Source organism: Lolium perenne, chromosome 7 (assembly GCF_019359855.2).
Source record: "Lolium perenne isolate Kyuss_39 chromosome 7, Kyuss_2.0, whole genome shotgun sequence".
Lineage (NCBI taxonomy): Eukaryota > Viridiplantae > Streptophyta > Magnoliopsida > Poales > Poaceae > Lolium > Lolium perenne.
In genome coordinates, this window is record NC_067250.2 from 10,594,938 (window position 1) to 10,604,785 (window position 9,848).

Consider the following 9,848-nt stretch of genomic DNA (forward strand, 5'->3'; position numbering starts at 1 on the left):
AGTGCATGCCACTCTTCAGTCCCGCTGGGAAACAGCCAAGCGGAGATCGCGAGGAGGCGTCAGTCAGCCACATGAGCCATGCAGGCCGCAGCGGGCCCGAATCGATCGCCCACCGTCCCTCTCCCAGTCCCAGCATGCACGAGGAACGGAGCGGGTAATGGGGAGATCGGGGTGTGTGTCTCACTAGAGGCGTTTGAGTGAACGCAACGCCACGGCGCGGGTCCGTCTCCCCACCCCCGCAAGGCCGCACCAGTACAAATAACCTCCGTCTCCGGCTCCTGCGCGCCCACCGTTCGTTTCCTTCCACTCCCTCGCCCACACATCGCCCGCCCGCCATTGATCGCACAGTCCTAGGAGACCGATCGAGCGGAACAAGAACCCTACCTCTGCCTGTGAAGAAGAAGAAGAACACTCCGCGCATCGAACCATCAACGTCCTTCCAAGAAGAAGAAGCAGAGATCAGGTGTTCGATCAGGTACGCACGCGCGCGCCGCGCGCCCATCGGCTACATTAGTTGCCATTTGGTCGAGTCTGAGAAATATTTCAGTCCGTATGGTTGTAGATCCGAGTATCCACGTTGAGGAGCTCACAGATTCCTAGATTTATACTAATTGTGTAGGATCTCTTTACTTAATGATCGATAAGGTCCTAAAAGTTAAATCGACATACCGCATAGGTTTATGATTATATGTCAGGATGCTCCTCCTGTGGCCTGTGGGTGCCAATCAGCAGATTAATTACATGAGGTGCATAAAGATTTCTATTCTCCAACCGAGTTTTTATATATGCCAGGAAATTTAAGGCATAGATGCGTTTCTGGCGTGGATCAAGTCGGGGGTTTATATTATCATCACAGTCCGTACAAGTAAAATGAAACATGATCGATCGTTTCATTTTTCTTCTCAGATCAATAGTAGAACTGGGACCTTGGCGGTGTTTAATTAGGATTCATAAAGTAAATTTTACTACTCAGGGAGGTGTCGTCCCTTTATACTAGGAAAAAAAAAACAGATAGGTGTCGCGCGTTCATCTCTCCACAAGACTTGACTGCAAAACTCTGTTTAGTTCACTCAAGTCCTCGCTGATTCACTGAAGTCGTCTGCGTCTCTCACAACAGCTAGCCGCTCAACCCTGCGCGCGCCATGGCAGCTCTGGCCACATCCCAGCTCGCCACCTCGGGCGCCCTCCCCGGCCTCACCGACAGGTCGACGCCGTCATTGTTCCGGCGCGGTGGCTTCCAGGGCCCGAGACCACGGAACCCGGCGGACGCCGCGCTCAGCATGAGGACCAGCGCGTGCGCGACCCCCAAGCAGACGCGGAGGACGCAGCAACGAGGGAGCCGACGGGGCACCTCCGTCGTGGTGCGTGCCACGGCCGGCATGAACATCGTCTTCGTCGGCGCCGAGATGGCGCCCTGGAGCAAGACCGGCGGCCTCGGCGACGTCCTCGGCGGCCTCCCGCCAGCCATGGCCGTAAGAACACGCCATCTCTTCAACTCCCATTGTCTACTTACCGCCACCGCTATGCCATTACAACGTGTGCCACTGTGCAGGCGAACGGGCACAGGGTCATGGTCATCTCCCCGCGCTACGACCAGTACAAGGACGCCTGGGACACCGGCGTCATCTCCGAGGTGCGCGACATGATCAGTAACAAGTCCTTGCGTGTTCTCATCGATGATGCACGTTTCATAAAGATTTTAACTTGGTTTTGCAGATCAAGATGGGCGACGAGTACGAGAGGGTGAGGTTCTTCCACTGCTACAAGCGTGGGGTGGACCGTGTGTTCATCGACCACCCGTCCTTCCTCGAGAAGGTGATCACAGCTTTTCCTCATCTACACCACTGAACATGCATGGTGATCAATCCCAGTGATGTCTTCTCTTGCTGAATCTTTATTTCTGTTGGTTATAATTCCTTTTCAGGTTTGGGGCAAAACCAAAGAGAAGATCTACGGGCCCAACACCGGCACAGATTACCAGGACAACCAGCTACGCTTCAGCCTTCTCTGCCAGGCAGCACTTGAGGCGCCCAGGATCCTAAACCTCGACAACAACCCGTACTACTCCGGACCTTACGGTATGTAAGATTGATCAACACACATAGTGCAAGCCAGAGTGTACCTGTAGATTTTCTTTCAAGCACTGCATGATCATCATCCATGCATCAGACTAGAGTAATTGTCTTTATTTTGGGGTGCTGCTGTATCGTGATGCAGGGGAAGAAGTCTTGTTCGTGTGCAACGACTGGCACACTGGCCCTCTTGCTTGCTACCTCAAGAGCAACTACCAGTCCAATGGCCTCTACAAGACTGCAAAGGTTCTGCATCTTTTGACACTGTAATGTTCCGTCTGTACATTGCTGTTCGATCTGAAACTGACCTGAATTAGCTTTGCAACTTGGCTTAGGTCGCATTCTGTATCCACAACATATCCTACCAGGGCCGCTTCTCTTTCGATGACTTTTCGCTCCTCAACCTCCCCGAGAGGTTCAAGTCGTCCTACGATTTCATCGACGGGTAAGCCTCAGTTAACAAAGTGAAAATTCCAATGTCTGAACCTGAACCTGAACTTGAAACTGAAATTGTGTGTGAGTTTGATTTGGGTAATACATTTGGTGCAGGTACGACAAGCCGGTGGAGGGGCGGAAGATCAACTGGATGAAGGCCGGGATCCTTGAATCCGACAGGGTGCTGACGGTGAGCCCGTACTACGCGGAGGAGCTCATCTCCGGCGAAGCTAGGGGCTGCGAGCTGGACAACATCATGCGGCTCACTGGCATCACCGGCATTGTCAACGGCATGGACGTTAGTGAGTGGGACCCGAGCAAGGACAAGTACATCGCCGTGAAGTACGACGACACCACCGTGAGCACCCACCCACAAAACTATCCTATTGTTTCATGTGTCCCTCCGGTGATCGCCGGTTCTGAATTCTGACGAGGCAAAGTGTGCATGATCGATGGTGCACTGTGACTGACAGGCGGTGGAGGGAAAGGCGCTGAACAAGGAGGCGCTGCAGGCGGAGGTGGGGCTGACCGTGGACAGCAAAGTGCCGCTGGTGGCGTTCATCGGCAGGCTGGAGGAGCAGAAGGGCCCCGACGTGATGGTCGCCGCCATCAAGGAGGTGCTAGAGGAGGTGGAAGACGTTCAGATCGTGCTCCTGGGCACCGGAAAGAAGAAGTTCGAACGGCTGCTCAAGAGCGCGGAGGAGGATTTCCCGGAGAAGGTGAGGGCCGTGGTCAAGTTCAACGCGCCGCTGGCTCACCTGATCATGGCCGGCGCCGACGTGCTCGCCGTCACCAGCCGCTTCGAGCCCTGCGGTCTCATCCAACTCCAGGGGATGCGCTACGGAACGGTAAACTTGCCCTAGCCCATTTCTCACCTGCTGCACGCAAAATCCTGAAGCGATTCCATGGCCATGCATGATCGAAATTTCTTACTGAATTCCAGCCATGCGCGTGCGCTTCCACCGGCGGACTCGTCGACACGATCGTGGAGGGCAAGACTGGGTTTCACATGGGCCGACTCAGTGTCGACGTAGGATCATCGACCTCTGTCTAAATTCATTGATCTCCATGATCCTTGCAGCTCGGATCATCAACTAATATCGTTTTCTTCGTGGCCAGTGCAACGTCCTGGAGCCGAGCGACGTGAAGAAGGCGGCTACCACCCTGAAGCGCGCCATCAAGGTCGTCGGCACGCCGACATACCAGGAGATGGTCAAGAACTGCATGACCCAGGATCTCTCCTGGAAGGTATGCAATCAAGCTATCGACACTTCACAGCACAACTAAGAGCAAATCATCTACGGAGTAGCTATATTGGCTAGTGCATACGGTGCATCCCTGGTGTTGGTGATAAAATCGATCGATGGTGCTTTGCAGGGCCCTGCTAAGAACTGGGAGGACGTGCTGCTGGACCTGGGGGTCGCCGGGAGCGAGCCAGGGATCATCGGAGACGAGATCGCGCCGCTCGCCCTGGAGAACGTCGCTGCTCCATGAAGAGATCCGGCAAAATGGAGCTTGGATGCAGAATGGAGCATCGATCTGCAGGGTTCTCGTATATGGTGAGACAGAGCCGCTTGTTGTAGTGAACGACATATATATAGCCAGTGCAATAAGTAAGTTCTGTTGTGGTGCTTGCTCCTTTGCAACCGAAAAAAACAAGTTTGAGGTTGTGATTGTGAGTGTGTGTTTACATTTTGGTGTGGTATATTGGGAATAACTCAAGGATTTATTATGTTTCTGCGTTATGGAGAGAGTACAGTCTGGTATCTTTGTGTTTGATTTGCGACCGAGTTACTTTTTGGAGTCTATCTCGACCTCTTCAGCCTCAGGACATGCTCTTCGGGTGAAATCTCCGAGACCCGTTGGTTTGGGCGACGAGTGTCGCCCTCGCCTTGAGGATCTTGCTCCCTTCCGCGGCTCTTGGTGGGCTAGACGCAGGCGGCATCACGGTTGGCTGAACCAGCCGGCGGTGTGGGTGTTCTGCGCGGCAGCATGCGTGTCAACGATGATGTTGAAGAGTGAAGTTTGGTCGCGGCAAGACCTTGTTACTTGGTCTCTGTCCCGACGTATTCGAGCTTCCTCGATGCAGGGTTTTGCGGTTTTCCCTCCGAAGATCGTCAGCGGAATTGGAGCAGCCGGTCCCCTCGCGATGTGTCATCTGCTTGGCATAGGCCAATATGGGCTTCACGTTGCTGCACTTGCAAGGTGTTCGAGAATGTTGGAGTCGCCGCTGCATGAAGACCTAAAAGTCCTGGGAGGCAACCTCCACGAAGACATTGGCTCGTTTTTGTGTGTGGCTTGTGTGGGTAGCTAGGGTGGTTGTGTACCCTCACGACAGTCATGTTCTATCTATGATGGTCGGCGAGGTGATGTTACGGTCTTAGGTCAGTTTTCCGAAAGTTAACCGGCCAAAGATCTTCTTCTTAATTACTAAAAAAATGGCGGTCTTGTCTTATTCGAAAAAAAAAACTTTACTGGGTCGAACGGCAGTAGGATCATGGCTCATTGGGACACAACCTTACATTTCGGGTCGAGCACAGTAGAATATATTGCTGCCTATAGCGAATAACCATAAAAAACGTTCACCATTTCACTTTAAAGCAATACCATAGAGCATAGCCATAAGTTTCAGGATGGTGGCGTGCCGACCATCTAAGACTAGCACGACAGGTCAGAGAAGGAACCCTACTGTCAAGACCATGAACGTGATTCATGACAAGGAAAGGGGCAGCCAAGCGCCAGCCACCACCTTCGACCGATGAGTTAGCAACATGTGAGTCATGTGAATCCCAAATAAATAATTATGTCTTGAACAAGATATAGCCCTTTACCTTTTATTTTTACAAAACCAACAACATTATATACTCCCTCCAATCCATAATAAGTGCAAACCAACTAAAGTTTTCAACACTTATTATGGACCGGAGGGCATAGGTTCGGTCTGTTGCTGAACTGGGATGTGCTGAACTTATTTATTACGTACCACAAAAGTTGACGTATATTGGTCAAATCAGATTATAACCCAAATAACTCCTAAACTTAAGTGGTTGCTATGATGACGCATACATCTGTTATGCTTTTCACTGACGTTTCCAGCACATGTTTACTCAAAATACACATAAGGATTCCAGTACCTCATTCCCTCGAAATGGTAGTCTGTATAATAAACCAAAGTCTCAACAGTGCACGAAGTAGGTCAAGAGCACAAAACTTCTGAACAAAATGGATAAATCCTACTCAGATATACTGTTTCTCAAGATATAAGATCAACCCACGACATATAGAGAAAACCCCGATCATCTTGAGCAGCAAAACAAAACCAAAACTCCAGGATTGCATTCTTATTACAGTACCAAAGCGTTACTTTAAGAGCACATCTGTTTTGAAGATCTTGTTATTGGCATGGTAGCTACATCGGAAAATTAAAAGAAAACGGAACACCTGGTTCTGATACGCAGTTTCCCGTCAGTGTTCGGCCACGGTTCTGACCTGCAGGCTTCCCTCATGCCCTTAGCTCAACATAGGACCCTGAGATCCCTGAGGTGCCAATCAGGGTGATCTGCGAGAAAATAATTGGTTCATGAGCATGGACTACTGAATACAAGTAATAATTATTTTCCACTAACTTCAGACCAGGCAACAAGAGTAAATCAGCTGGAGACCCTCGCATGTTATGAAATTGATCAGGAACACCGTGAAAACAGGGAGCCGCAGAAGATATGCACATGATCAGGATCATATCCGATGTCACCAGGAAACAATGAAGACAAAATGAGCAAAATGTAATTGTTTCAGCATCTTCCGGTTGCAACAATGGCTTGTGAAGCCATGACTACACCAGAATAAGTTGGCGATGTTTGAGCATCCACTACTATGGTCCTTCCTGAGCTAGCAATACTGCCTAGATTCTCTGTGTAACTGGGTACAGGGAAAAAATGGGGGGACACTAGAAAACACTTGGCCAAGAAATAGCAAAAAAAAAAAATGGCTGTATCTTGCCAGTTTATAGTGAAGCTTCGGGAAGAGAAACTAGTTAGCAATTTAAAACCTACTTCAAGCTAGACTGAACTTAATATAAATCAGTCTAAGTTAGCTGTTACACATGTAGGCTAGTTCGAATTGCCTAGTAGCCTGAGAAAAAATGTAACGTCAAGACAGAGTTAACAGTGGTGCCTTGGTGGTAACCAAACAGATGATTTATTTGGTTAATTCATTATGGGCAAGAGGAGACCGTTCTTAGTCGTCGGATGTGACAAATGATCAGGGTTATCAGCCAATATTTACAAATAAGACAGAGCAGTTTTCAACTAGGTTTTCTATGATGTATATCTAGTACAGGTAGATATGGTTTACAAATAAAAATGATAAGGTAAACAAGACAATAATCATAGTTGAATTTATGGGTTTGTTAGACAAAGATGAAGCATTCATAGCCATTCAGAGTTACCCCTTGTCATTCTTTTTTCTATATAAACAATACAGCATAATTGCCTCATATATACTCCCTCCGGTCGTTATTAATCGATGCGGAACTACAGCTAAACCAGCGTGTCCTTGTGTATAGCTAGCGTCGATTAAATCGGACCAGAGGGAGTACAACCTAATCCAATAATAAGTTACTGGCATTGGATGTTGTTTGACATTTTGCCCCTTAGCAAGAGAAGGGGGTAAATTGATAATATCAACATAAAGTAAAAAATTGTGACAGCAGAAATTGAAGAAACTAATTCAGCCAAATAATATCATGAGAACCATATGCAGACACGGCTGACATAAAAAGGAACAGGCTAACATCATCATAAGTGGAATGACAAGATGATCAGAACATGGATATATGAACATATGTTTTACAACGGAAGCTGGGATAGGCATAAACTGTACTTTAGGTACAAGTAGCTTTTGAAAGAAACAAACCTTTCCCCACTCAGCCCCTATGCCACTGCATCTCATTTTCAGGTGTATCATTTTTGTTCCCAACTCAGTCTCCACCTTTTTCCGCAGATGGTGCTCTTCAGGACCAAAGGATGCCAGATATGTCATGTATCGATTATATGCAGATTTAACAGCTTCTTCTACATAGCCAGGCAAGGGGCCCACGTTCTGCAAGAGTTAGGGTTCTTAAGACATATATATAGGCAGAAGGAGAAAATGAGCCAAAACTCTGCAAAGATCCATACATAAATAAGGGGATAGAGGTAATTAAGTACTGACCTCTCCCGTAATGCCACAAAGATCATCAAGAGCCATTCTTAGGGTAACTAAAACTCCACTAAACTCTTCACATGCTTCAGCTGCACGAAATACATTTTCCAATGCCTCTTGACCAGCCTTATCATCAGTAGCTTTAGATACTGCTTTCTGTGCTTCCTCAACAAGTGAATCTGGCAGCTCATTCCAGCTAGCAGCCATCAAATCCTTAAATGCAGCCTCAATTTCTGGGTCAGATATTGCAGGAAGATGTTTTTCATTTGAACTGAACATGCGCTTAGAGTTCCATGAGAAAGCATTGTTGCCATCTGAGTTTACAACATGCAAAAGTTAATCAACAAGGAGCACAGAGAAAAAGAAGAACATGGATAATGCATAACATTACAATATTAGGATTGCAGCAAAATGAATACTGATACTATCTCTGCATTTATTTGCTATGAAGTGAACTAGTAACACCTCAACACTGCACAACTCTGAAAACGATGCTGATCAAGTTTACTGTTCACTACTATAAAATGATCCCTAATTGATCAGATATTATGAAGAGCAAGAAATAGAAGATCTCAAAATGAATGGTGTATACATGGTTCACTAGTATGGAAGTTCTCAAATTACTAAATCTTCACAATCTCAATCTGGAGCCACTGGTATTGACAGTCAAACGGTGTATACATGGTTCTAGATAAAGATTATTAACGTTGAACAAGAACTAATACAATGACTTAGGTGAGGACAGCCGATACAAATCTCCCAAATTCAACAAGAACAAGAAGATCATTTAACAGCATGGTGCTAAAACAATGGATATCAACTGTAAGTGGTATTAGAGAATATCAGCCCTCAATGTGTTCTTGTATCATAGATGCAGTATATGAGGTCATAATATATTCATAGATATTAAGGTTAATAAACTACAAAAGGAAGTGTTTTTAAGTATGATAAACCAAGAGTTGACAGCAGTTATCATCAGCAGATACTTAATTATTCACAAATTCACGAGTGTTTAACACTGACTCTCTTCAAACTACTAGTATGTTTCATTATGAAAATGCAGATCCATCCTGCAGAATCAACAGGATTCACACGCTTATTTTTAGGTTCATACTATGTTGTATGAACAGTTGAGCACAATAACAAATCCATAAACATTACAATATCACCAACTACTCCCCTGGACCTAAAACTATGCAGACTACAGAGTTCAAGATGTATCCACAGCGTTCTGGCAATTGTCATTGTTGTTGGTAGTGAAATCAATTCGAGAGAACGTTCCTGCGTTCGAGATGAATACAGTTCATGCCATACTGACCCCAGAAATCTCATAACGCAGAACCAATCGCGCATAGATTTCGTTGCACAACCAATCACACAGATAACCAAGATCCAATTGAATGGTAGCTTGGCGTCACCTCTACGAAGTGCTACACTGAACCTAGAAACAAACATAACGCGGAACAGGAGACAGAAAAGCGAAGAGGTCCTGCGCAGGTTTACCTTGGGTGGCACAGGATCCAAGGCGCGCCGCCGATGCCGCCGCGCTGTGCAGGGGCATCCGCGTCTCCAGCCACGCCGCCGCGGACCTGCAGGGAATCTCGACGTGAGCACGCCCCCCACGGCCATCCGTGATCCATCGATCGATCTCTTGCGCGGCGAATTAGAGACCTACCTGCGGAGGATCCCGGCGGGTCCGGCGCGGGAAGAGGACGCCAGGTGCGGAAGCGACGGGCCGGCGAGGGGCGCCCGGCGTAGCGCCGATCTGGCGGCGGTGGCCGCGGAGCGGGCCGATGCTGCCATTGTTTTCCCCTTTCTCTCCTTTCTCTGGCGGCGTTTGGGGGGTCGTTGGTGAGTTTGTTCTGAGTTTTTTTTTTTTCCTTTTCTACTAGGTCGTTGGCAGCTTAATGGAGCAGCGCAATTATTTTTCCTCAGAAAATACATTGCATTGGGAAAATATGTTTTACTTAATTATTCTTCGACAGAAAATACATTCCATTGGGCACAAACAAGGGTGAACCGTGAACTGGTGATAAAATTTCTAAATTTTCACCATACCACACCATTTGCGTGACCGTGTCAGTATTTTTCGCTTGATCACATTGTATGCATAATGCACGGCGGTGCATGGAAGATCAC

General features: G+C 47.5%; 2 protein-coding genes across 2 annotated transcripts; one reads left to right on the top strand and one right to left on the bottom strand.

The window, feature by feature from the left end:
- The first annotated feature begins 271 nt into the window (after window positions 1-271).
- On the top strand, window positions 272-4,273 carry LOC127311452 (granule-bound starch synthase 1, chloroplastic/amyloplastic). Its single transcript, XM_051341878.2, has 12 exons — window positions 272-475; window positions 1,118-1,472; window positions 1,553-1,633; window positions 1,717-1,815; window positions 1,925-2,078; window positions 2,218-2,318; window positions 2,408-2,517; window positions 2,622-2,865; window positions 2,981-3,355; window positions 3,451-3,537; window positions 3,627-3,755; window positions 3,885-4,273. The coding sequence occupies exons 2-12, from the start codon at window positions 1,143-1,145 to the stop codon at window positions 3,999-4,001; spliced, it is 1,827 nt and encodes a 608-aa protein (XP_051197838.1). The 5' UTR covers window positions 272-475; window positions 1,118-1,142; the 3' UTR covers window positions 4,002-4,273.
- Window positions 4,274-5,823: 1,550 nt separating this feature from the next.
- On the bottom strand, window positions 5,824-9,582 carry LOC127311451 (succinate dehydrogenase subunit 5, mitochondrial). Its single transcript, XM_051341877.2, has 5 exons — window positions 9,385-9,582; window positions 9,213-9,298; window positions 7,719-8,023; window positions 7,422-7,607; window positions 5,824-6,066 (listed from the first exon to the last, which is right to left on the bottom strand). Exons 1-5 carry the CDS (start codon window positions 9,510-9,512, stop codon window positions 6,010-6,012), a joined length of 762 nt encoding a protein of 253 aa, XP_051197837.1. The 5' UTR covers window positions 9,513-9,582; the 3' UTR covers window positions 5,824-6,009.
- Window positions 9,583-9,848: the final 266 nt, after the last annotated feature.

Bases quoted from the DNA above. Each gene is read 5' to 3' on its own strand.
- LOC127311452 (XM_051341878.2), top strand. From the start codon at position 1,143: ATGGCAGCTCTGGCCACATCCCAGCTCGCCACCTCGGGCGCCCTCCCC. The intron at 1,816-1,924 runs GTGATCACAGCT...ATTCCTTTTCAG, and splicing joins ACCCGTCCTTCCTCGAGAAG to GTTTGGGGCAAAACCAAAGA. The intron at 2,319-2,407 runs GTTCTGCATCTT...AACTTGGCTTAG, and splicing joins GCCTCTACAAGACTGCAAAG to GTCGCATTCTGTATCCACAA.
- LOC127311451 (XM_051341877.2), bottom strand. From the start codon at position 9,512: ATGGCAGCATCGGCCCGCTCCGCGGCCACCGCCGCCAGATCGGCGCTA. The intron at 8,024-9,212 runs GTAAACCTGCGC...TTGTAAACTCAG, and splicing joins TGGATCCTGTGCCACCCAAG to ATGGCAACAATGCTTTCTCA. The intron at 7,608-7,718 runs GTCAGTACTTAA...TAACTCTTGCAG, and splicing joins TTTGTGGCATTACGGGAGAG to AACGTGGGCCCCTTGCCTGG.